Genomic DNA, 26269 nt, shown 5'->3' with positions numbered 1-26269 from the left:
TCGAGCCAGAGTCGCAAGGCTGGCCGTAGGTGTGAGTCATGCATGAAAAACAAACGGCATACTTACACAGGCGCATGTCCTGAGAGGATACATTCACAGCGCGTCTGGACAAGGTCAGCACGAGACTATAGGGATAGAGTGCATACGTACATGCCGCGTTGTACACAAGCAGAGGACAGTTTCTCATCAGCATCCTCCGCAGACGAGAGTGTCTCAGATGTTTCAAGACGTTGATCGTCTTGCACGAGCATCCTCATGTGCGACAGAACACGTCGGCGACGAAGTGCAGATCCTCCCCATTGGGAGAGATTATATACCCTGCGCGAGTGTAAGCATCCTGGCCATGACGAAGTAAATGAAAAGCACATACGTGACAAGTTCCTTTAATGCAGCCGGTGATAAGGCAGCAACGGCAGCCTTTGCTGTGTTGTCATTTGTTTGTAGCACGCTTATCGAAGGTACCGTCTTGTTCAGCGCCTGAATGGCCTTTTCTCGTTTCACTTCAAAGCGCTGCCGGATCTTGTTACGCTGACTCGGAAGAATGCACGTCGATGGGAGCATGAATGGGGTATAAATGACCATCAAAGGCAGCAGTTCTTCCACTGTCACAAGGATCAACAAGAACAACGGAAGTTTCAGCATGTCAGAAGTGTGTATGCGGACCATCCGAGCCTCTTCCCATGTGTAATCACGCTTGCTGCGACGTACGTCTTCCTTGATCTGAAGAACAATTCTTCGATTTAGCCATATTTGTTTGACCCCATTCATATAGAAACGAAAAAGATACTTGATAGTTGACCACATGTGCGCTGCACGCTCCGCTAGATTCTGTGGTACTTTATCCTCTTTCTTCGGCTCCATTTGGACATATCTTGATGGCGAGCAATGTAATGTGCGTATGCTCATGGGAAGACGTGTTCGTGTGGCAACATGCGGGCGTTGAGGGCTATGCGAACGACAGCGGAACGAGGCAGAGCTACTCGTAGAAACAAGAAGGAGCGCAGCTGAACGCTGCGTAGATAGGAAGCGCACCTGCGGTATATTGAATGGATGCACTCGGCAAAGCATGGTTTGCGAGTACCAACGTAGCGACCAGCAGCACAAGTGAATAATGTCGAACGATCCACAATTCGACGAAGGACAGAGCTTTCCACACACTCGCACGCACAGTCATTCGATACAACACTGCATAAGCAGCGAGTCCTGGACGACCAACAGATCACGTGATACTTCTTTTGCTCGATCACGATCGCCGGCTTGGTGTGAACGTAGCAGTTAGGACGATCGATTATGAAGCAGGCTATGGAGAGTCTGGTTGGATGCCTCGGATCTGAACAACATGTTCGTCTTGGTCAGCCTCTCCAAAGTACACGCTCGCACCTTCGACCTGGCCACGGCGGGTGTCGAGCTGTTCCCGCTTTTCACACAACGCCGACAGCTTATCAATCGACGAGTCAAAGTCCATGTGCGACGTCAATGGCCTGCTGGGCAAAGGCGTGAGTGCATGTCGGCCGTCCAAGCGAATAAAGAGGACCTCTGAGCTATGTGCGCCTTCTGAAACGCTAATGACAAGCGATCTTTCAGGCTTGGCAGGTGCCATGCTCGATGATGAAGTCGGTCGTTCGCGCTCGTATACTTCAAAAGTAATGCTCGAGAAATAGTCCATAGGAGGCATGCGTGGCATGATGATGGAAAGATGCGAGGAAAGAAGAAGATTCAGCAGTGTGTGAACGTGGGACTCTTTGGTGAAATAGAAAGTGCACATCCCTTTCTTGTCCTGAGATGCTTTCAGGTTCTGCACAATGCTGTTGAGTAGCGGCTGTGAGGTCAGGAGCCCAATCATTTCTTTCTGCTCGGGAGTGATACCATACTCTCGAGGGCATACGTATTCAAAGAGAGCGAGACTCATGCGGTAGAGGCGATGGAGCCGCTCAAGCTTGCATGCATCATCGTCTTCTGGAGCAGAAAAGATCGTCTCCAGAAAAGTGCGATTGTGCAAACCGTCGTGTGACAGCATATCAGCCAATTCACTAGCACGCGATGGCTCATTCGGGTGTTTAAAGTCTTCGATGACCTTGTCCCAACGCTCGCGAAACAAAGTAGGCGTCTCGTGCGTGCACCAGCGGTCCTGAATCTTGTTGACATCGAGTCTGGAAAAGTTTGCATGCATTGTCTCGCCCAAACTCTGAAGCAAGTGCTGGATTTCTGTGCTAATGAGCGAGGGCGGTGGGAGGTCTTTGGACCAGCCATCAGGACGCACATCTACATTCTCTGGTGTTGGCTGCAGACACGAGCGAAGCTCTTCTTTGACTTCGTCCATCATGTGTTTAGCAGCATTTGAATCATCCAACAAATCTTTCCGAACGACCATTTCCTTTGGCTTGTGTTGCCCGGCCCCACGGACAGACTCGTCCTCTAGGAACGCCTCAGCAAACGTCTCGGCGGATGCAGAAACCCTGCGCTCTGAGCTGGTATAAATCGTGCATTCATCCAGAACTTCTTTGTTCATGATGTGGATATCGCGTCGCATATTGATGCCGTAGTCACGCGCTTGGTGTAAGGCAGCATGACTGAACTCGCCACCCCATTTGATCACAAGTTGCACTTTCTCCAGCTGGTCCGTCTCGGCGGAGAAGCTCGGCTTCAATTGAATTTTGGTGCCGGGAAAGACCTTCTTTCGATCGATGATGTCTGACACGAAGAGTAGATCGCCATGGTCCGCGCCACTTAGTTCCATGGCTTCGTGAAGTGCCCTTGTCACGACGTCCAAATTCGAACGTAGAATAATCTCTTCACGGTATCCGTGCATCAAGTCAACAATTGGCTTCGTCCATGCATCACGGGCTTTGTAGCTGCGTTTGATCTTCTGTTTTGGTGTGCGGTCACCGTGTCTGAATACAGTCACATTGGCTTTCAAGACCCAGCTCGATGTCTCGTCTCTTGCCCGCACATCATCACTAGGCCGACGGAGCGGCCGAGAAATTTGATGCGTCTCGCAAAACTTGTTCAAAATATCGGCGCACTTATCGTAGTAACCATCGTTACCTTTGACGAAGCTCCATCCGTTCACGTCAATGACATAGCTTTTGTCGCGCACACGCAGCAAATCAAAGCCACAGATAAACTGCTTAAAAGCAATCGTAATACGTCGTGCCATTTCGCGTTCCTCAGGCGAGAGCTCGGCCACGTGCCGGATTTCCTTCCCGTCAGGATTGCGTTTTACAAGGCCATCAACGACAGGCGACTTGCGCGTCTCTGCGTGACAGAACTCTGGGCCAATGGTGTACACCTTGATGTCCTCGGCATTATCGACATCCATGAATTCTTCATACAAGTAGGAGCCATCCATACGAGGTTCAACGAGTTCCGGATCAAACTCCGACGACTTGTTCCCGACTTTGCGGAATAGGCGACGACCACCACCCCCGGATTGAGCATTGAAGTAAATGTGAATGTTGTGGTCTTCGCCACTCACAGGTTTTTCCACGTACGGCTTCCGTATGGGACAGCCATTCACTAACAAGGTGTCATGGTCTTGCATGACAACATTAGGCATGTTCGTACGCTTTCCAAGATCCAGTCCAACGCGTGCCTTCACATCCTCAACTACGACTGGATCAAGTGTGGGACCGCCATCTCGATCTGCATAGATACTCGGCGGTGTTGGTACTCCAATTTGCTGTAGGATACGCAGTACGGCACGTCGATCCCACAGCACGGTTTGCATGTACAAATCATTTACACACACGGGTTTCCGAAGCTCGACATACTTGATAGCTTTTTCTAGAGGAAAACCAGTGCTGAAGAACGATATGAGCACATCGACCACGGGCCACGTGTCGACGTCTTCATCGAGAATGACCTTGTCTCCAAACACAATGAGTTCATACCGACCCGTTGAGAGCATGCGGTTCAGAATGTTTTGCATGGGCTTGGAACGAGCTTTGCGGTCCATTGCCGCGACGCCCAGCCTTATTAGCGACGTCATCGTCTGCACTTGATGTTATATGCGCTTGGGGATACGTAGGGCAAAAAACGGTCCGTGCTGAGTGGAGAGAACGCTTGTCTGCACATGCGATTCACACGGAATCGCACGTGGTCGTGAGCTTAATACATCAATCATGAATTCTATCCTTATTATTGTATGTATTTTCTTTGTTGGTGCTAAGAATATGTGGGACAGGAGTTCATGCGGGAAGGCACAAATTGACTAAAGACGCGCCTGTAACCGTTCGATCCATGAAGGGTGAGACGTGGGTGTTGGAGAAGCCGCAAGCGAGGAAGCAGGAAGTGGTTTCCATTGCCCATCGGAAAAGTCGATGTCGAGAGCCATGGCCAGTGCTTCCACACGGATGTGCAGTTTCTGGGATTCCATGTGGGCGGCACGAGCCCAGAGCAAGGCCATAAGAGCCACAGCCATACTAAAGCAACACAAAGTGGACACGATGTGTATGATCGATATTGGTCGCGGCTTTGGCGCTTCCGCCCAAGTGAAAGATACTGCTTTGGCCGTACGGCGGGGCATATCGAGCCATGTCACAGATGGAACATCGTCACCGCTTACTTTACATGCACCAGACACATCATTCCATAGAACATGGCGCTTCTTTGCATCCAGTATATGCAGTTTATAGGTAGATACGTGATCAAGAAAAAGCGGCCGCATAATGTTGTATCCGTTCAATCCATTTGAGCAGAGAGGAGTCTCATACTGCACGACGACATGAGCAGACTGAGGCTCATCCACGACCATACAGATGCTGTTTCGACACGCGAGCGCAGAATTTGTTGTATTCTCGACATGCTGGAACCTAGGAGTCGTCTCCTGAAGTTGTAGGGATGGTGCCTCGTATAGATGCACGGCGTGCTCATGCTCCAACGCTTTGAGGACATGTGGAAGGTTTGGCAAAATACAAACGGCATACGTGCCAGGAGCTAATGTATTTGTGCGAAGTAAGAGTCGATGCATACATTTGGTATGTTCAGGTTGCAAATACACTTGATGGAGGACCGAGAGGTTGTTCAAGCTCAACGGCATTGGCGAAATCAAATCAGACGTAGGCTTCGGCAAGAAACGAATGACACAATGCTCTGCATGCACAATTCTCGCATGATCTGCACTAACGTTGCGCAACTCGGGACTTTGTGTCAATGGTTCGACGATCTCAATAGCATAAGAACGATCAACCTGGGAATTCACAGCGTGCCGAATAGTGTGTGAATGTGAAACGTGATCCAACGGTAAGTGGACGCTAGGTAATACAATGCTGGGTGCATTGGACCGATTTTCCATAGGAACGGAGATACGCCCTCGGACAAGTAAACGCATGGCATGCGTCGGCGGCGAACCGAATGCACCACAGACGAGTTGCCGATTTACAGACAAGGCAAGGGTTCGTGAATGCGGTTCTTGCACCGAGTGAGACGACAACTTCTCAGACAACGCAGCATCACCTGCCGAAAGAGCCGACATATTGTGAGCGTCTACGCCTAAGAAAGACGGTAAAGAATCCAGAGTAATAGGAGTCGAGTTACTGCGGACAGTCAAGATGTCCCACGCTATAGCGGGATCATTCGTATCAGCACGGACTCGCAGTCGCGCATCGTGCGACAAGTCCTGTATGTATGGGGAGAATAAAGAAATATGAATGTTCATATCCACGACAGCAAAAGGCATGTAGGACATGTGTGATTCCGACCATAGAAGCATGACATAGGCATCGGTCATATAATTGACTTGAGCTGATGAAGAATGCAGATCATTGGTGCACACATCGGATTCATACATCCATTCCATCCCGAAAACGTCTGCTTCAGGAAATGTTCCGTGTAGATGGTTTGTGTTAGTAGCAGCTTTTGCTTCAGAGTCGGAGGAATGAACATTGGCGTGTAAGGGGGGATTCGTGATATGGACCATGGGTTTTGCATCATACCCATAAAATGTGCAAGAAAATGTATTGCGCGAACAGCGCAGTACCGGAATCTGAACCGCCCATGGAGCTGTTGGCTGGTGAGGAGCCAGAGGTGTCTGGATATACAACGTGAGAGAAAAGGTGCTTGGCTCAAAAGTTCGTGTAGGAGGAACGATCAAGAAAATACCACCATCATGCGATACAACATATGGTTTCCGATCACACTGAGGAGCATCGATCTGGCTATCCATAAAAGAGGCAGACGTCTCGCTCCCCGTCCACAGGCGCCATGCACTGGCACACGGATTAGACGGAACCTGGATCTCCGCACGCAGCGTGCATGTAGCGCGTTCTTTCCCGATATCGAGCTGCACACTCTGAGAGCGGATAATCGATTTGACGCAAGCATAAGCAGACTCAAGGGCCTCAGCATCCTGTGACGTCACCTGGCCCATTCCGAGAGGGGATGAGTAGGTTCACAACTGAATCAGTCAGGCACACAGTCTGCAGCAGCGAACCAGGTGACGTGCCACCCACTCGCTTAGCCTGGTATCACAGGTGGAGTATGACGTATCACATGACCTCCATAAGCTTTTCGGTTGGATGAACACGACCACTATATCCCCCAAGGGGCCGGGGCGTCCACAAAGGCAGTGAGGTGTCGAGGCATTAAGCGAGTCATGTGCAACAAAATGACAAGCGTGAAGTAAACCTCGGTGGCATTTCTTTCCTTCAACTGGACGGAGCATGTGGTGGGAGTTTGGTGCCGTGCGGTCGTCTGCCGCCGCGCGGTCCAGTGTGCGTGCATATGCGACGCGTGCAGGATCATCGGGCACAGAAATGCCAGTTAGAAAAGGGGGACGTGATCGGTCGGCACGCTCATCTTTGTCAAGTGCACCTCTGCCGCCATATCGACAATGGCTGAAGAGTGGTGCAAAAGCTTTCCGGTATCCGAGCCCGCGGCGCGGTCCCCACTGGATAGGAGATACGCCGTTTCCTTTGAATCCAGCCTTTGCGCCTTTGCCACCTGTCCACCAGAGTGTGCGTGATGACATGTGGCGCCTTCACACACAGTCACCAACACAATGGACCGTACGCTCGTTATCATCAAAGTTCCGAGTGAACATGGAACGCACAGAAGCGATTCTACGGCTCAAAGCGCTTGAAGATGTATATGAAAAAGAGGTACGTGCATAGATGCGTGGAAAGTCGAGAAGTGTGCGTGTACATGGCACGCTAGGATGTCTTTTACCTACCAAATATTCGATTAGTCTTGAAGACACTTTTCATGGTTACATTTTACCCCATGATGACTGAGCATGCGCGACTCACACACTTCGAAACTTTTTTTTGTTATCTGCAGCATCGTGCAAAACAGGACTGACTAGGAATAGGGCAAGCCGCTGCAAACAGAGTTGCAGCGCCATATGGAGCGTCTGCTCGGCTCGCGCCCAACGTCTCTGAACGAGTCCGAGCCTGTTGCTACTAGCCGGCCACATTCACCGCGTGGTGCACCTTATGAAGAACTTTCTGAAGACGTGGATCCTTCAGTACGTATGCAAAGGTAACCGCCCCTCTCTAACGTACTCAAGACCTACGTGTCGCCACTGGCCACAGCAATTCGCGAATCTAACATGATGCACCGCGAGACAATGAGACATCTTCCCACTGGGTCTCCCACTGGTGCCGACACGTCACGTATGATAGATGCATTCCACACTGGCCGTGCGCCGCTGCGTGTCGTCAAAGTCGATGCTGACTCTTACGCGGGTGTTGGCACTGTGGAACGGAACAGAAAACGCGCCGCACACCGTGCGAAGCAGCGAGAAAAACGTAGTGGAAAAACATCGTAATAGAGAAGAGATAGGACGTACACATGCAACGGAGACGCGCGAGTAAGTGTAATGGCATAACGTCGATGAGGCGAGAAAACATGGTAAAGGATAATAGAACGAACCCGTACGAATCCGACCATGAGAGAGGCCAAGTAAGCCTTCATGACACGCCGGTAGGCACTTCTCTAAATAAGAGGCCCAGACAAACATTGTCGACTGGGTCCCAAGCAGATGCATCGATGGTCAAAACATGGCTTGTACATCTGTGTCTCCATTTCTACGAAAGTACAAGGGGATATCATGGATGAGGAAGTAACGCGATCAAAGCCACAGAAACTCAAGTATTGGCACCAATAATGATACTAACCATACCTGCGTGTAGAATGATAATAGTCCCCCCGCAGGGTCGCATGGATTGTTTTGAAAATTCGAAGAAATCCAAAAGCATTTTCATAAATCAAGCGAGAGTCATAACATTCCAGGGGCATAGTGTTGTAGTGCTCTAGAAAAACAAAAAAGTCGTGGATCGGTCTGAGAGAGTGGCAACGAATGTACCGAGATAATCATCCCAGTTGTTGCACACTAGCATGGCGAATATTTTAATTGCAAAGCAGGCGCAATGCAAGGAAACTCGAGCCAGACTGCACGTATGAAAATGACATGCTGGCGCCCAATGCCATACCTTCAATGATTCACGCTCTTTGCACAAACCCATACGCAAGTAAATGTATGCGGTGTATCTCAGGCTGCAATTCCATTTCAATAAGTAAACAAACCATGCGCACGCACATGTTTGTAGTTTCGTGCGGCAGATAAACGTACAAATCGATGCACTTTGTGCAAATTGTACCAGATGCGTCACGGCAACACTGGTCAAAAGCAAGAAGTTGTAAGAAAGAAAAGTTGAATTTCTTTCGTAGTCAAGTTTATGGCGCTTTAAGTAGATTATGGTAGATAAAGCTTGACAATAAAAAGGAGGCAGTAAATGATGAAACAGATGCAACACGTCTCAGGAGCATATGCAGAGAAGGCTGAGGTGTAGAAGGTCATCGTTGTGTCGAAAGCCGAGAATACCTCATCCACGGTCCGTTCAACCTTCATGTTTTTGCATGCTGTTTTATGCTTTATTTTCCTTACCATACGATCCTACTACTTGTCCACGCGATGCATTAAGACAAAAGCTTGAAGGTTCAATGCACTTGCCGCAAAGAAAAGACATCCATGATAGCAAGACCCCTCAAAGAGAACATCAAGGAAATACATGTGCAATATACGTTCGACGTGGTTTGCAAAACAAGTAAGTACCATACAAGGGACACGTAGATGGAAATATTTTGTCACTTTTAAGTTCAAGTCTCTCTGTAAGCTGACATGAAAGCCATATCCATCAAACTTGCATTCGTGGGTTGAGCTGCGTGAGACACAATCCCCATTCAGATGGGCTTCAATCGTAGGTCTACACCCATTCTGGCAACATGCACAAGTATATGACCGGTTCATCCAATGTGAAGCCAGCCTTAGCACGAGAACAAGTGCAGGAAACCAATAAGCAAAAGTAAAATACCCTGAACCATTTCTAGATGTAGGCAATGCTACTTCAGGGCGTGAATTCAGCGAGGCAAGAACCAGCAGTAGAAGCGCACAAAATCTAGAACATGTGTTCTGGACACAGGTCGTGAACTCAATCGCTTAGAGATAACCACGACCCTTTTGGTTAGCCCGCCAAACGGCGCCTAATCACAGGGCAGGACGGGAGCGGCAGGCATAGTAGCAATGCAAAAAGGATGGCTGGTGCATAGGGCACTTTGTGCGCAAGGCAAGACACGCTTGCAGAAAATGAGACATTTGCAGGACGTGCGGACAATTGTGACATCGTGTTGAAGTGTGCATACGGGTTGAGACCACAAAAGGACCTCGACGAGCACAGATTCGGAATCTAATGTGCATCCCGCTCTTTTTCTTTCTCCCTCCCTCTCTCTCTTACTACTACTACTTCGTCCACCTCGTTTCACAGAAGAACGCAGCTAAGGCGCATGACTTGCTGATCTGTTTTGCTATCTCCAACTTGAAAATTCGAATTTTTGATGATGTAACAATCATTTAACGTTGCCTTGACCGCGGCCCAAGGCGTCGGCCTTAGACGCACTGGCCTGTAGCTTGACCGTTTGTCATACATGAACGATACATTGCGCACGCCTCCACAGCAGGGCGTCCAACTAAAGATTTTCACACATTTCCAAATTGGCTCTTGCATCCATGTTGGCAGTAGTTTCTACACCTAATGTTTTGTGCACTTTAATGTAGGCAAAAACTGCAACGTGCCGCATGCGCAGTCCAACTAGCATCCACACTTCAGGCTTCGACCCGTGTGGGTCTTGCATGGAAGATGCTCAGAGAGGGAGAAAGTGCCGCAACTCACGTCTTGGCTTCGTACCAACTAGATCATTTTCTCATTCCCCATCCTCCCTTCCCCTCCCCCCTCTCGAGGTCAGACGGATAGAAGCCGTGTGTGTTTGGACTAGTACAAATCTTGCGTTTGCGATAGCGGCTCACTTTCTTAAGGGGCAGGCCTGTCTTTGTGTGTGAACATGAGTTTTGCCTCGCCCATCGCCACGCAGCCTGGCGAGCCGATGCATATGGATTCGCACCTTGGCATCAGTTTTCCGTGGGAAAAGACGGGTGAGTCTACGATCGTCGGTGGCCAAGCCAACTTTCTTTATGTCGACATGGCTGAGTCTGAGTCTGATGATGAGAGTGATGAGCCAGGTTACATGAATGGTACATCTTCATGTCGCTCGCCAGACACATTCTCCGCGCCGACAAGTCGGTCTCCTGAGCGCCACAATTCGAGTACTACGTCGCATCAACTTGACTCCCCAAGTTTTTTGGCATATCCTTGCACGATGCCAGCTGAAGAGCACCATCAGCACCAGCAGGAGTCTTCACATATGTTCGGGCCGTCTTGTATCTCACACGAGCCTCTCGAGACAGGTGAACGTGCTCAGGCGTCTATTGAAGAGCATATTCATGCACCGTCAGACGAGTATGCTCAATTTGCGCAAGACGCTTCCGTAAATGATGCGCCTGAGCATCATGCAGTAGTCTGTTCGGACACTTACATGGGCTTTGACGACTTTGAACGCGCACTTGTCCAAGAGCATCTCGAACACCAGACATTGTCGCGTATAAGCAAGGTCACAAGACTTTCAAGCGAGCGGCCTCATTTGGACACAAGCGGGACAAATCCAGGCCTTTCGCCACATGTTGCTGATGAATCGCAGGAACAAAGTCTTTACGATGATCCTTCGCCAGAAGCAGCTAGACCTAAGCAAAATGCAGACGCTTGTCATTTGCGCAAAGATCATGGAGATGGTATCACTGACAGTCAGCGCCAGAGCGTAGACGATGTCCCCCTTTTCAACCACACTGACCAAGAAGAAAATCCCGATTATGATCATTTTGGAGTTCAAAGGGGCAGCCGTGACCACAACAATGTCGATGGTGGCCTTGAGAGCCACCATACGGATGGCGAAGCCGATACGTCCACTCGTCCTGATGGTGACGTCTATGGTGGCTGGATCAATGAGCGTGAATCAAGTGGAACCATTGCCGGAGATAATCATCCCGAAGATCATGGCATGAACGAGTCAACATCGCCCATTGAATATGAACAGGTGCCAGAATTGCGCTCAATGAAGCATCACATGTACTCCTTTCAGCCGAATGAGCGCATTTCTCTCAATCGTGAGCGAAATATATCAAGGCAACGCGATCGTCCTGATGCGTCAGCTGCAAGACCCGAGCCTACTTCGCAACCATCTGAAAAGGTAGACGGACTTGGTATCTCAGGAGCAAGGCATGAGAGTCATGACATGCCTACGTGGCACCGTTTCTCAACCCAGCATCCTGACACAGAGAACGTGTGTGATACTCGTATGGATGAATCACATGCAAAAATGTCGTATCGGCCAGACTTGTCGAATCGAATGCATGAGGGCGAAGCATCCCATGCAAAAGGCTTCTTTGATGAGACCCCGCCCATAAGACCCAATACGCAGCGCACGACAAGAAGTCAGCCACGGGCATCGGCAGCGGAACGAAAAGAACCCGTTTCTGTGCGTCAACAGGCACAAGGGCAAAGTGACACCTCTTCTTCCCTGGCTGCAACACCACAGTCCCGTACCAAGACGCCTGGTCACGAGAATCGCACACTCAAGAACAAAGCTAGTCGCTTTTTCAAGTCCATGCTCTCGGGCAAAACGAAGCAACGAGCGCCCGATGCGCCAGCGAAGACTAGTGCCGCAGAAGGTTCGTATCGATCGCCAACACCGCCGTTGCCGCAGCAACACCAACAATTGCCACCACAATCACCCCCCAACAAGGCTCGCTGGAACCTACGCGATCGATTCCGTACCGCAAACACTCGTGGCGGAACGCAACAAGAGACAAAAGAACCACACAACAAGTTCACATCGTCGTCACCGTCACAGCAACTACCTTCTTTAGCCTACCAGTTAGGTCGGGCCACCGGTTCGGAGCAGTTGGATCCATTGCTATCAAATTTCCCGAATTTAGCAAGCACAGAGCCTCCGAAAGTGCCGAAACGGCTCAATCGGGATGCCCCCAGTCCATATTATTCACCTGACTTGTCCAACACTCAACAACCACCCTCGCCACTGCCGACACGCCGCGCGCATGCCAAGAGCAAGTCGGCGCAGCCGCAGCAGCAGGAATTTTTAGGATCCAACGCTACATCCCCACTCACTACGTTTTTGAAGAAGCGACCATCGGACCTCATGGTCTCTGAGCGCACAAGTCTCTCGCATCAAGCCTCGAATGGCATCTTGCCTATGCGCATCACCAGCGAAGAGCCGGTGCCTGTGGAAGTCGAGATAAAGCGGCAGGAGTCTCTCATGCGCTCGCGACGCCGCAGTCGCAGCGTAGGCAACCTTGTAACAAGATCAAATGGGAACGAGTATCTACCCAACGTCCAGGAACATTCGGTCGATACCACGCATGTGCCCGCCATGGACCCTTCTGCATTTGCACTTCTAGATGCTCAGCCGGGACTACCACCAGTGATGCCTTTCACTGTGCCAGCGCCATCAACATCAGCTGCACAAGAACGCCAACAGCGCATGTCGGCTAGTACGTATGCGTCAAGCTCAAATGTGTTTGATGCTCGCTCTTCTATGCTTAGCGATCAAGGTGCTTCTACGGCGCAGACTACACCTTATGGATCAAGCACGAGCCTCAATAACCTCAAGACTTACAACGCTTCGCAGCATCTGCAGCAGCCGTATCCGCATGTACACGGGCTTGATCAGGCACATTCACAACAGTGCTTGGATCCCGCAAGGACATATCCCGCCAAGCTTCCGCCATTTCCGCGCACACGTGGTTCCATGCCATTCCCATCGAGCTCTCTGCCGGCGCGACTAGACGAAAGCACTTCGCCCGATGCTTCTGTCTTAACTAATCCTCATTCAAAGGAGCTTGAATCGGTACACGAATCACCTGGTCGTCGCTCTTCATTTGGTGCACCCTCGGTTCCTCAGCCACCTCAACCCCGGTCTGAGCCCCCGCCTCTGAGGAAAGAGCAGTCTGAGCTTGAAGTCAAGCAGACACCAAAGAACGTGTCCGCGCCAACACCAAAATCGACTGGACCGACACCAATACTTAACATGTCGAGAGACAACGATGATGCATCCCATACGTCACCATCATCAAAACTAGCTGACATTATCCCACCACTTTCCACTCCTCCACCAGCTCATTCGTTTGATGTAACACCACACGCATCAAGAAATGCAAACTCAATCTCTGCCAAGAAAGAAGTGTCACCGTCGCCTGAACTGATGGCAAGCAAATGCAGCACCTCGATGCCACCAACGCTACCGAATCCGACATTCGATGAGAAGCGCCTATCATTAGGCCTTGATGAATGTTCGTGGACACTAGACCTGGACTTCGGGGTGTCAGACACAGCAGCGCAAACGAATCCTTTCTACTAACTTGCCTGAAACTATCGTGTCAAATCCTTTTCGCACTACACATATCTGCTTTTTTTTGCACGTGTTATGTGAAACCTGTCCTACATACGTCACCAAGGCGGAACCTGCCTTCTCTTGCGCTATTCCTTGTTTTCACACTTGTCTGTACCTATCTATCCCCTCTATCTCTTTCTCCCCACAAAGTCTGTCGTAGAAGTCGCTTTTCACCCTTGAGGTTGGACCTGCATATCTGCACTTTTTGACTCTCATGTGTGGTGTACGTAGTCGCATAAGTTTTATTAGATTAAATTGATTGGCTTAATATTACTCGAAATATGCAAGACACGCGGATTCACGTCACTACTGCGAGAAATGCGTGCGGGGATACGCCTGCTCCGGCCGATCAATCGCTTCAGCACACCGGACCACGCTCGTGTGCCGACACAAATGGCTTGCGCTGATTGGCTGTCATGAGAGGACGACATAGACCACAAACGTGGAAACGGTCAAACGCCGCACACATAAATGAGCGCACATTGCCGAGCAGATAGCTTTCTTACCACGTTCCAAATATGAGTGACTTCAAGTCTGCCCAGCTCTTCAAGCAAATTCAAGAAGGTATCAGCGGATTCTCGGATGCCCAAAAGAAGGACCTCCAGAAGAAGGTACGTTTGAATAGCCCTTCGCCGTGTGTGATATAGCAAACATGCGTCATTGGCTACGATTGAACTGCAGAACTAACACATGAGCAGACAAATGCCGTCTTTGAATTCCACGTTAAGAATGCTGCTGGCAAGGAGCTCGTCCAAACTATTGACCTGAAGAAGGATGTTGCCGTTTACGAGGGCAAGGCCAAGGGCAAGGCTGACTGTGTCATCAACGTCAGTGATGACACCTTCTCTGACCTTGGTGAAGGCAAGCTGAACGGTCAGAAGGCCTTTATGTCTGGCAAGCTCAAAGTGAAAGGCAACATTATGCTCGCGACCAAGCTGGACAACGTGCTGAAGGCTCAACGCTCCAAGGCATAAATGAGCTTTTTGGCTCGCAAGCAAGCAACAAACCTTTGGCTTACACTTATTGCATTATGGTATCCTCCATTTAGAGTGTTGATAATTCATGATTTATGTATATCAAACGACCGAGATGTGAGGTTTTTGCATGACCTGACTGTTTTTTGATTTGCTACCGCGCGACAATCAATCACGAGTCAGCAGTCTCGGTACGTTTCTAGAGCCGGGCAGAACTCTATAAACCGAGGCATCGCTTCACTAGTATCATCGGCTAGCAGTCGAAGGTCCTTCTTCGTATATTCACAACATTCTATCTAGAGCTGCTTGACCCTACACTAGTAGAAGGTAGTATCGGTAACCGGGACGCTGTGTCCCACGCGACATGCGCTTACGCTGGACGGGACACATACATGTTCCACGTGAGGTTAGCAAACGTGCCACACGGCCTGACTTTATTTCATCTAAAATTCGTTGACCCAAGTACCTATCAGTCTACTTCACACTCACTCGTCATGCCACAAAGAAAAGGGTTCTGATTGCCAACTTAGATTACACTAAATAGTCCGTATGTGCATCCAAAAAATAAGGGGCAATTACACTGAAGGACGCGGCTGAGATCGGCCCCCCGTGGCCAATCGGCGCAATACCCGGGCCGGTGGCTCCGAGTCTTCAAGATTCAGCGCTGCTCGATCCGAGTGCGTCATGTACGAGAGTGACGACGCTTTCTCAGAACTGCGCATGGAACGCGACTTTGGATGAGACGAGGACGATACAGTCGGATAGTTCTTTGGCGGTGGCGGTGGAGCCGATGCATCACTATAGCCACGGCGCAACGGCTTCGAATACGCTGTTCCATACGCATACGAGGTATCATAACCCAAGGAGCTCGGATCCTGCCGGTTCGACATCGGTGCAGCAATGGGTGGCGCCATCGTGTAGCTCTTTGCAGAGTCTGCTTGATACGTAGGGATAGAGGGTTGATTTTGAAGAGTAGTTGTCGTTGGCGCCGGATCAACTGTGACAGGGCCCGCGACACCATGCGCATTAAGATTGACATAAGGTCGTTGTGATGAAAGATGCTGCTGTTGCCACTGCTGCTGCTGCTGCTCTTGGACAGGCAGTGGCGGTGTGGAAGGCGGATTTTCCGACTCAGCGCTCTGATCCGGGTCGACACGCATCCGACGGAAACGAGCGAGCAAGCTCTTTGAACGGCTCAAAGTACCGCTCTTCGATCTGGGGGACTTCCGTTCCGGATTAGAAGAGGACTTCACGTCAAGATGATCTTGCCTAGATGACAGATCCAATGGATCCTTGTACGACGTTGTTGATACATCTGGCTGTGTTCGACGGCCTCCACGGAGAATCGTTTCCATATCTTCGAACTTGGTTTCAGGTTTGGGATTTTGCTGTTGCGTAGGCGACGTTTGCTCCTTAACAGGGCGCGAGAATTCTTGCCATGGTTCCGATGTCACACCGTAAAAGACACTATTTGGATTGTCGGCATCCGTAGGGCCATCGTACCCCATACTTTGTGGCACCGCATAAGGGTCGTCATAGTTTGCGTATGTACGTTGGCCGTCTAAATCATCAGCGGGCGTCTGGTGTTGAATTCCATCTTCCCGTTTCTTATGGTGCTCTAGTAGTGCATTAGTGATCGGATCGACAGATCGGTCGAACGCATTAATCGGTGCAGTATTGTTGTCTGTGCGGTTGAATTGCGGCGAGCACGCGTCGTACGGAGAGTCATGGTGAAACACTGGCCCGTCAGAAACTCAATGCATGCATGCGACGCTACATACAAGTGCCGCCTGTTAGACCTGAGATGTCCAACTGGTCGATTACATCCAGACGCGAATGATCTGCTGCGTCTGGCTCATCCTGGATGATCTGCGGGTCGACATATTGAGAAAGCCGCACGCTCTCCTTCTTCTTTGAGCGTCCCAACCTGGGTATAAGACCATAGCTTCCCTTCCGGGTTTTTGGTGGCAACACAGGCGCGCTTTCATCCGCCCACTTCGTACTGGACATTACTCGAATGAGGTAGAGACGAAGTGTGCTGGGGTTCGTTAGCTACGCATGTGGATAAAGCGGGCGTGCAAGGGTAACGCGGATATAGCCAATGAAAAGGCTTAACATCCCGCGCAGCCAGGCATGCCAAAAAAAGAGTCTAAACCAGGGGGATTGCAAAAATTCACACTCACTTTACTAAAGAAACCCTTGAGTTTCTGTCGCGCACGGCTTGGTGGATTTAGGCTGTATATGGAGGAACACATGGATGAGGGTACAAGTGAGAGGATTCGTCATGTCTTGCGGGTTAAGCACACTGTCAAGTGTACATGTCAGTTATTATGCCTTGGCCACCAAAGTCTGCAATCCATAGAGAATGGTCCTCACATGCGGAGAGTATGCGTGTTACGTCCAGCTGGACGTGGAATACGCGCGTATGATGGACGCCGATTTCAAGCAGCAGGACGGGTGTGGGATGCGATTCGAGTGCGAGTGTTCGTGAAAGATCCCATAGTCGCGTCTTACGATCCCAGCCACCACTGAGAAGCAACTGGCGGTCTTCATCGTAGCACAACGTTCGGACTAGTTGTTCATGAGCCCAAAACATACATATACATGCCCCTGACGTCACATCCCATATGCGGATGCACTTGTCGCTGCTTCCTGTCAAGCATATCGCGCCTGATAATTGGATAGTAGCAATACCACAACGAATTCCATTCAATCTTTGCAGCACATAGCCTGATGCTGGATCCCAAATATACACAGTTCCATTGCTCGCTGCACTCGCAACACGTCCGTCATTTATGCTGCACGCATTCACACATGCGCCATGTTCACGAAACACACGTACAAGTTCACCGCTATAACGGTGCCATACACACAGCGTACCATCGCGACTTGCCGTTACAATCCAACATTTGTCAAAACAAATATCTAATATGCCTGCACGATGCCCAGACAGCTGGTACCGAGCATGGAAGAGAGGCGAATTAGCTTGGTCTGTCCCAGCAGGGCATGGCCGCCCTGCGAGTGTTTCGTTTATCCATACACACGCAGTTCCATCAGAACTGCCTGAGACCAGCATACCGTTTGAATAGGTCATACATAGCACGCTGCCTTGATGTTGCTGAAGAGTTGCAAGGCATTCACGAGAAGCAGCGTCCCATATACGAATAGACCAGTCGCGTGAGCCCGTAATTATATACCCATGAGGCCAAGCTGGTGCTGGCGGGCAAACGGCACAGCAATATACACTGTTCGTGTGGCCTTTACACCGGGCCAGTTTCGGACTAAAGGGCACGGCCAATGTGTTCGATCGAACTTTCGTCTTGAGCGCAAACCAGCGACGATCAAGTTCGTGGCGTCCCACGTATAGTGCCTTCCAATCAATAATGGGTATACGCGCAGCATTCAGTGCCGTATTGTTTAACAGCGATGTGATATAGTCGGGCCGGATACGCCAGCCGCGTCTTTTGAAAAATAGCCGGTGCCATAACGCGGGATTGGTGGTGAGACGATTCCAATGACGCGAAACAAGCGATGCACACAAGACATCTTCAAGCGTCAGTAGCGAAAGTATGTAGATCGCTACTTCATGCGGCAAATGAGCGAGCATGTCTGAACATTTGTCAGTTTCACCTCCTTCATTGTTGCTTATTTGGGACTGTGTCAAACGCACCTACACAACGTAACGAGGTTGTATCATGCAATTGAAGCGCTGTTTCATGAAAAGCCACACTGGATCTGGGAGATGGGAATAAAATGGGCAAACCTGTAACCCGAGTGTCATGCCACAACGCTAGAAACGGTGCAGCCATTCGTCTGTGGCTGCACAACAGTTGCTACCATGAATGCGATAAAATGGGCACCTCCACAAGCGAGAGGCGTGTCGCGAACCCACAAGTCGTAATATATCGAGACAGTTCAACACACAAGAGTTCTGTTGTCATACAAGTTTTTGCATTCTCGGCATCTATACAATGGCCACGCAGCCTGGATGAATACTAAAAGAACGCGCGCATCTTTGCGACAACCTCCAAGACAATTTATTGAACGTGGTTACTCACAAATAAAGGACAGAAAAAATAAAACATGGTTAGAAAGGATCGTATCGATGTTGGTATTTGTTAGGGTACGCATCGTAGTAGGAATTGTAGTGACCTTTGTTTGTATAGTCAGAGTTCCATAGCAATTCAGGCTGAGAATACTTGTACTCATCGCGTAAAGGATAATGGGAGTCTTCATTGAAGCTGTAATTCACAGCAAAGGTTTCGTTGGGCGCGACAGAGAAGCCCGGGTCATACGAATACGGTGTAGGTGCTTGTTTATTCCCAGTGGTGTCAGCAAAGCTTTTTCTGGGCTGAGACTTCTCCAGAGTGGTATCAGCCTCCGACTTCCGGTTACGCCGGCGTTGGCTGTGTCTGCGATAATCACCCGCGCCTACACTGTCCACACGACTCAAATGTGAATTCTTGCCTGAAGATGCTTGGCTTGCATGTCTTGCTAATGGTCGATGATGTGAATAGTCATTATATTTTGATGACCAATGCTGGCTAGGAGAGACCGAGTTAAATGTGTTTGGATCTTGGTAATTTCCGTAAGGTTGAGAGGCTGAAGGTACGGGAAGTGGAACATATCCATGCGATTGATATGAAGCCTGGCCTCTGACTGGCGCTGAAACTTCATATGCATTGAAAGGCGATGATGCATCTTGGTACATACCTTCGTATGGGTATGCATAATTGGGAACGTGAGTGTAACCGGTCGATGCCCCCGTTCCTGTTCCATATCCATATCCATATCCATATCCATACCCTTGCTGGTTATAAACATTGCCAACATCGCTGTATCCTGTCGCACTCGCGTTATTGTACGCACTGGTACCATTAGCATAATACCCCTGGTGCGAGCCATGATCTGATCGCGATGGCACAGGCGGTTGCGGCAAAGCACGAGACCTAGTTTTCTTGTACCTTCCTGTCTCCGCCACAGGTTGTAGAATAGGAGCTGTCGCGTCTACTGTTGGCTGCGGCAACTGTCCGTAGGATGACTGCACAAATGGCTGTTTAGTAGTATCATTCTCGAAAGGATCCATGCTTAGCGTCTGAGACGACATTGAAGCCGCTGGTTGAGCGCGGTTAAGGGGATTCGTCGGCAACTGTGACGTCTCAGTAGTAGGCGCAGGAGCTGGATATTGTACGGCATTCACCTGGTCATCCCGCTTTCTTACACCCACAGGCGGGAGAGATGGATGACGTGCTTCGAGACGAGGGGGGTTTGTACATTGCAGGACAAGCGCAATCAGGACAGCTAAAATAAACAAAAAGGCACATGAAGAGATGAAAGCAATGGAAGACTTCATAAAAGGCAAATCCAGGCTTGGATCAGGGATTCTGAACAGACGTTAGTCCATCGAAAAATGAACGAGTACAAAACGTACTTTGAATCGTCCGAGCCGAGACTTTGAGACGACGCAGCCGGCGCCGCAGAACTGGGAGAGGCTTCAGGCAACGTCGCGGATGTAGGCTGCAGCTGCGCATTTTGACGAGCATAAATGAAGGATGTATGCGCCGCAGAGAGTTGCAGGGACAGGACAAAAGTGGCGCAGAAAATGCACTGAAACAGGACTGCGCTGTTTATTCTTACACCTGCCTGGCCCACTACGATATTTCGAATGGCCCACATGATGAGCTCGTCTAATATGTAGTGTCGGTGTACTGCGAACTCTTACGCGACTGTCAATACAACTTCGAAGGCGGCAAGGATGGGAAGCTAACCGACTACGTCAGTTTTCCATTTGTCCGCTTTGCGCGTAGAATTATTAGGTCCTGGCACGTTGAACTGCCGCATGTCAGGTGCTTGCACGAGTTGACTTTGACTAAGCCAATCAAGCGATGCATAGGGCATAACGCGACACAGGTCGCGCATAGCGCCGACATCTGATGTAAGCAAGCACAAATAACAACGGAATCCCCAGCCCTGCTTATACGACATTGAATCGCGTTCTCTATTTAAAGCAAGTTCAGCCAAGATGGGTCTTATAAATAAGTCACTTGGGTAGCCCTGTGTGGTCAACGTAGGTACCTCTTTTTATACATACATTCTTACTGTATCCCATAAGCGATGCCTTAGTGTGTGAGACCATGGTCCTGTAAGCGAATTACGACCCCGACGATGTTGAATGAAACGAAAAGAGGCCAGAACTACGGCGACGATGCACACGATGCTCCACATGATTCCCTGTCGCGATATTTTCGAACAAAGAATATGAAATAGAGTGCGTATGGACGTAAGTGATGACGGCGGTGACGGTGGCTCGTCCATAGGCCGACGTTCCAGAAAAGCCTGTACATCATTGCGACGCTGCGCGTAAGAGATTTGAGCATTGCTCAAGCTCATATTCTCGGAGTCATTTGCAGCCGCAGACTTGTCCTTGGATGCGTCTGACGTCTTCGAACTGTGGCGGCTAACAGTGCGTCCATGAATACTTGGCTTGCGTTCCAACGACTTGGAGCCGCGCGCGGCATCATTGCTAGTGTTCGGTGAATCGTCTTGCTGCTGAGCGGTTGTCATTTTGGCGCCGGCTTGGCTACCTGGCTTTAGCGTTGGTATACCGCGCCTTGCCATTTCGAGGTTGTACATTTTCTTGGCCCCTTCTATTATGTCTTTCTCTTTTTGCGCGCGTGACTCGACCTCCGCCCGTGTCAAAACGAGTTCTTTCGCAAGCTCGGACTTGGCTGAAGAAGGTAAAGCAGAGTATTCAACAAAGTCATGTGCATAGTTCCATTCGCCTGAGTGGGATCCGAGAACTTGCAAAACGTATAGACGAAGAATCCGCTCATATGTCGCCATGTCATGGAAGCTTGAGTCTGTATGAAGTAGTGCAGCAAAGAACCAATCGCATGTTTGGCGCGCACATGGCGATGGTGTTGCAGGGGCATTCTGCTGCGCGTCCACATATGCATCAATGCGCAATGCCATGAGAATAGCAGATGATAACACTGGGGCAGGGAGTCTCAGAACCATGGGGTTGAGTTCATCAGATGGCTCAAGTGCTGTAGGACATGGGTCTGGGAGTGGCTTGTGGCTCATTTGAAACACGCATTCGTACCATAATCTCGTGTAAAGCTGCGTGGCCGGTAAGTCCAGAAGGTATCTAATTTGGGGCACATTTTTGAGTTTATCTTTAGCCCGCGCTCTCACACTTGGATTGGTGTATATTGTATGAATGACAGTGAACCGTAGCACAAAGAACTGTTCAAGCCATACGTCCAAATCGGATCGAGCCTTGCATTGCTCGATTCCATTTTCTGTATCTAGAAGGCACTTTGCATAGTCCTTGTGCAAGAATGCTCGTGTGGCTTCCGCAAACTTTGGACGCAATTCGTTGGTCATTTACTGGACGGAGGGGTCGACTCTCGCCAAGAACAGCTCCTAAGACCAACAAGTTACAGTATGTCCCAACCCCTAGCTGCGCCTGTCAGCGCCCCTTTCCCCCTACCTATTTCGCTCTCTGCTCTAAATCCCCACGTTCTTCCTCCACATACGCCGGGCGAAGAAATGAAGTGATACGTGGATTCATTAGGGTTGTGATTTTCCACAGCAGACAGCTGCTAGGACCCAGGCCATCCTCTACATCACTGGACATTGGGATTGGACCTAGAAACAAGACAGTGTGTGAAATTTCATCAAATAGCACTACTGCGCACAGAGACATAACGACAAAGTGATTCTCTGTTTTCTTTTCACGTGCCCAGTGGTTGAGTTTCGCTGCATGAAATGCACGCCAGCACATGTGATCAGCACCATGCCGCCACAGAAATAATGCAACGGTATTTGAGCAGGCCCACGGGCAAGCAGCGATTGTTGGCATATGCAGTATGTATGGGAAATTCTGTCACACGATTCCTGACGCAGCTAGCTTCGAAGCACCGATAACCGATTCCAGCCTTTATGCGAGCACATAACCCGACAAGAATGCATGCAAGCGCGAAGCTATTGGGAACAAAACGGTCAATGTGATCGGGTGCACTTCCGACCGGTCATATTCCCGCAAACAAACCCGTCATTAGGACACTGTGGGTATCTGAGTGCTTGTCATCGGAAGACGACATGCAAGTATGTGCATTATGAAATCGACACCAGCCCACCGCATGCTCCATTCGTTTGGGAGTGCACGAGTTCTAAGCCGTATGCAATTGATTCGGATGAGGCCAAGTATGCTTCTATTCATGGGCCTTATACACAGTTGAAGCGTATGGGCATGGATGCATGGCTTCATTCAGCATTGTGGGATTCATTGCGCTCACCATTTGTCGCGCAATGGATTGATTGTGATGTGCGTGACTTTGACTTGTCTTCACTTGGCAAGTTTGATGTTATCCTTGCAGATCCCCCATGGGACATTCATATGTCATTGCCCTACGGCACCCTGTCGGACGAGGACATGCACGCACTTCAGATCCCAGCACTACAGGACGAAGGCTTGCTTTTTCTGTGGGTTACTGGGCGTGCTATGGAGTTGGGCCGGCACTTGCTGAGGCAGTGGGGTTTCGTTCGTATTGACGAGTTGATATGGATAAAAACGAATCAGATGGAAAGGCTTGTGCGAACGGGGCGCACGGGACATTGGCTCAATCACTCGAAAGAGCATTGTCTTGTGGGTATACGCGGTACCAAGGCGAACACATATCGCAGCGCGTGTGCAGCTGGACAGCTACCGCCTTTGCTTCCATGGATGCATGCTGGATTGAATACGAATGTGATGGTGTCTCAGGTACGCGAAACGTCTCGCAAACCAGATGAATTATATGCTATGATTGAGCGAATCTGCCCGGGCGGTCGAAAACTCGAGCTGTTTGGCCGGCGGCAGAACATCCGTCCAGGATGGGTCACGCTCGGCAATCAGCTCAAAAGCACGCATGTTGTCGAGCCGATCCTATGCCGTGCTGTAGACGTGTATCAGGCGAAGCAATGCTCAAGGACGCATTGTTTTCCAGCCGGTGATTCTTTGAAAAATGCCACTCTTGAGCACCAGAGTTGATCTATCTGCACATACAGAAGCAAGTGCCGGAAAGCGTATTGCGCAAAATCATAATTTGTAAATAATTCTATTTATACGTAACTGGCGGCGAGTATTGTTGAAATTTTGCATTGCGAGCGTAATTCTGATACGAAGCACAACGTTAGCTTTAGTTTCGACGACTGACGCTTAGCTCAGCAGACACTGTCGAGTAGAAAAATTGTGCTGCCTATCATCCACAACAGCGTGAAATACTTGTGACGAATTGATTGTTGGCTGGCTCTCAGTGTAAGTGACGAGTACCGTGCAAGAGAGATCGTGAGCCGCAATGGAATTCTTGCGCATCTGTTTTGGGTGTTGCTTAGGTGTGCGTAAGAAGGGACACGCGGATGTAAGAGACGCCGCGATCGAAGTACGTGCTAATAGAGATTGGATGATGAGCCCAGTCCATTACGACATAAATTCTGACACAGCAGCCTGGAGAAGAAGAACGTCTGCTTGCGTCTACAAACTCAGACATCGTGGAGCAGCAGCACTGCGTGTTTCCAAAACATGTGGTAGATGAACTATTGAACAGTCTACGAAGGTATGAATGTGTATACGAGAATGATGATGAGCTGACAATGACGACAGTGATCTACTAACCGTCGATATCCACGCAAGGACATCGCAACCAAATGTATGGAATCCGGTTACGTTGAATGACATGGCTGCCAATCCTAAGGATACTACGCCCGTGCAGGGCGTGCCTGTCCACACTATAAATTTTGCCGGATCTGACGCTACCAGCCACAAGGGCCAGGCTGAGTGTGACTTGCACGAAAGTGCATCAGCCTCGGCATCAGCACGCGATGAAAAAATGGACCAGAAGGCCGTTGAAGCAACGAGGCAGCGCCTGCAGGCTTGGGTGAAAGAAAATCAAGTCCCGTGAGCAGGACCAGAAGATGTAGGAGAATTGAAAGCCAAAGAAGCTTGTGTCCATTCCACGATCATATGCCTATACGAGACGGCCGACCCTTTGTTGCGAAGAGGGAAAGAATTTGCACACATGGAGACAGGACCGAAATCGTCGTGCCCTTCAAGATCAGTGGTGTGAACGATACGGAGTGTACTTTGTGCGGAAAACACATCATACACGCTGGCCAACTCGGCAAGATGAGTTGCACGGATCGGTATAAGCAAATGCAACTGAGGGTTTGGGAAGTCGGTGGATGGCCGCGATAAGTGCTGCTCAGCAACTGCATGAATCCAGCTTGCATGCTGCGGGTCGTATATGCAGTCCGCAGCGACCAACAGATCAAACTTGACATGTGCGTCGACATCACCATATCTGGCGGTCAAGGACTCGTTATTCTGCGGCAGTGTTTGTGCTAGCGTTTCGTTAGATGACAAGGGACGTTGGTGCTTCGCGTTGTACACAAGCTGCCAATCGAGACGTCGAACACATACACCACCAATGCCATTTGCCGTGACATTCTCAGATAGATTCGCCAGCACGTTAGCATGATGATCAGTCAAAGTGACGAGGGCTTTGGCCTGTCGTGGTTGTTGCTTCTCTAACCAGGAAGCCAGACCAAGGCCGACGAGCCCAGTACCTGCGCCAAGCTCAAGGATCTTTGTCGGCCTTTCACGCGAGTCAGCATATTGCTGAATAAGTCGACGTGTAAGATAAGGCGCTGCACCCCAAGTACGAATGCCCAAGGCGTCCTCGGTCAGTGCGGCATCGCGGATGCGGATCGATGCTACAGCCTCGTCGCGACTTTGAGGTGGACCATCTTGTGAAAGAAAAAAATAGTACGTGCACCAGCGCTCGCCGCTTGCTGCTTTTCCTGCCAAATGCACGAGCAAAGAAGCTGCATCGTCAACGAGGCTCGCAGCTTCTGTTTGCTTGCATCCATATTGTATGAGAGCACTAAGCCATGTGCGCACGTACTGTGTCTCAAACATGTCATCCGGCGGATCCGACTCAGCCCTTAGAGAAACCGCATCTGAAATCTCATACTGACATCCCGATTCAGTTGGCTCGCAACTGTCACTGATCTCATGCCTGGGATCCGGCTCCCAGATCCACTCTTCGCGCGGCTCGTTTATAGCGTATGCAGAATAAAGCTTCTCTAGCGCTTCTTTTAGTTGTGCAAGAGAAGCATGTCGGATACGTGAAGGTAAGAATTGCGTTGGAAGGAGGGGATAAGAATCATGCACAGCTGCGTGAGACCGATCTGGTTGCTCGGAACGTGCTGAGACTTGTGCACTGTTGGTAGTCATGAAAAGATACGTTCATACGTATTAGTACCAAGAGTTTTCGACAAAAATCTTCAAGAACGTCAAAGGTCGTATTATCGAGTATACGGGGGGTGGCTAGTACTGTAATGAAGGCGTGTGAATGTGTGAGGTGGTGACTATATTTGCAGGAACACGAAGTACGTCAACACATGTGGAGAAGGATAGACGAGAGAGGCGCGAGAGAATGAGCTGCTAACAGAGGGAG

At 49.8% G+C, this 26269-nt stretch overlaps 11 protein-coding genes across 11 annotated transcripts; 4 read left to right on the top strand and 7 right to left on the bottom strand.

Moving 5' to 3' along the window:
* Positions 1-309: 309 nt before the first annotated feature.
* MGL_2986 (uncharacterized protein) lies at positions 310-1068 on the bottom strand (the record flags this gene model as incomplete). The annotated part of the gene is made up of 1 exon (XM_001729948.1): positions 310-1068. The coding sequence occupies one exon, from the start codon at positions 1066-1068 to the stop codon at positions 310-312; it is 759 nt and encodes a 252-aa protein (XP_001730000.1).
* Positions 1069-1300: 232 nt separating this feature from the next.
* On the bottom strand, positions 1301-3955 carry MGL_2985 (uncharacterized protein; the record flags this gene model as incomplete). Its single annotated transcript, XM_001729947.1, has 1 exon — positions 1301-3955. The coding sequence occupies one exon, from the start codon at positions 3953-3955 to the stop codon at positions 1301-1303; it is 2655 nt and encodes an 884-aa protein (XP_001729999.1).
* A 255-nt stretch (positions 3956-4210) lies between these two features.
* MGL_2984 (uncharacterized protein) lies at positions 4211-6367 on the bottom strand (the record flags this gene model as incomplete). The annotated part of the gene is made up of 1 exon (XM_001729946.1): positions 4211-6367. One exon carries the CDS (start codon positions 6365-6367, stop codon positions 4211-4213), a length of 2157 nt encoding a protein of 718 aa, XP_001729998.1.
* Positions 6368-6659: 292 nt separating this feature from the next.
* MGL_2983 (uncharacterized protein) lies at positions 6660-7765 on the top strand (the record flags this gene model as incomplete). Its single annotated transcript, XM_001729945.1, has 3 exons — positions 6660-7097; positions 7307-7462; positions 7505-7765. The coding sequence occupies 3 exons, from the start codon at positions 6660-6662 to the stop codon at positions 7763-7765; spliced, it is 855 nt and encodes a 284-aa protein (XP_001729997.1).
* A 2570-nt stretch (positions 7766-10335) lies between these two features.
* MGL_2982 (uncharacterized protein) lies at positions 10336-13761 on the top strand (the record flags this gene model as incomplete). Its single annotated transcript, XM_001729944.1, has 1 exon — positions 10336-13761. The coding sequence occupies one exon, from the start codon at positions 10336-10338 to the stop codon at positions 13759-13761; it is 3426 nt and encodes a 1141-aa protein (XP_001729996.1).
* Positions 13762-14312: 551 nt separating this feature from the next.
* Positions 14313-14768, top strand: MGL_2981 (uncharacterized protein; the record flags this gene model as incomplete). The annotated part of the gene is made up of 2 exons (XM_001729943.1): positions 14313-14405; positions 14493-14768. 2 exons carry the CDS (start codon positions 14313-14315, stop codon positions 14766-14768), a joined length of 369 nt encoding a protein of 122 aa, XP_001729995.1.
* A 575-nt stretch (positions 14769-15343) lies between these two features.
* On the bottom strand, positions 15344-16778 carry MGL_2980 (uncharacterized protein; the record flags this gene model as incomplete). The annotated part of the gene is made up of 2 exons (XM_001729942.1): positions 15344-16506; positions 16550-16778. The coding sequence occupies 2 exons, from the start codon at positions 16776-16778 to the stop codon at positions 15344-15346; spliced, it is 1392 nt and encodes a 463-aa protein (XP_001729994.1).
* Positions 16779-17076: 298 nt separating this feature from the next.
* MGL_2979 (uncharacterized protein) lies at positions 17077-18375 on the bottom strand (the record flags this gene model as incomplete). The annotated part of the gene is made up of 2 exons (XM_001729941.1): positions 17077-17339; positions 17367-18375. 2 exons carry the CDS (start codon positions 18373-18375, stop codon positions 17077-17079), a joined length of 1272 nt encoding a protein of 423 aa, XP_001729993.1.
* A 480-nt stretch (positions 18376-18855) lies between these two features.
* MGL_2978 (uncharacterized protein) lies at positions 18856-20121 on the bottom strand (the record flags this gene model as incomplete). Its single annotated transcript, XM_001729940.1, has 1 exon — positions 18856-20121. One exon carries the CDS (start codon positions 20119-20121, stop codon positions 18856-18858), a length of 1266 nt encoding a protein of 421 aa, XP_001729992.1.
* A 2619-nt stretch (positions 20122-22740) lies between these two features.
* Positions 22741-23802, top strand: MGL_2977 (uncharacterized protein; the record flags this gene model as incomplete). The annotated part of the gene is made up of 1 exon (XM_001729939.1): positions 22741-23802. The coding sequence occupies one exon, from the start codon at positions 22741-22743 to the stop codon at positions 23800-23802; it is 1062 nt and encodes a 353-aa protein (XP_001729991.1).
* An 897-nt stretch (positions 23803-24699) lies between these two features.
* Positions 24700-26046, bottom strand: MGL_2976 (uncharacterized protein; the record flags this gene model as incomplete). The annotated part of the gene is made up of 1 exon (XM_001729938.1): positions 24700-26046. One exon carries the CDS (start codon positions 26044-26046, stop codon positions 24700-24702), a length of 1347 nt encoding a protein of 448 aa, XP_001729990.1.
* Between the last annotated feature and the right edge of the window lie 223 nt (positions 26047-26269).

The sequence above is a fragment of the Malassezia globosa genome, assembly GCF_000181695.2.
Source record: "Malassezia globosa CBS 7966 chromosome Unknown mgl_sf_7.1, whole genome shotgun sequence".
In the NCBI taxonomy this organism is placed as follows: Eukaryota; Fungi; Basidiomycota; class Malasseziomycetes; order Malasseziales; family Malasseziaceae; genus Malassezia; species Malassezia globosa.
The sequence above is the reverse complement of the archived record's forward strand: the minus strand, read 5'-3'. Positions and strand labels throughout refer to the sequence as shown.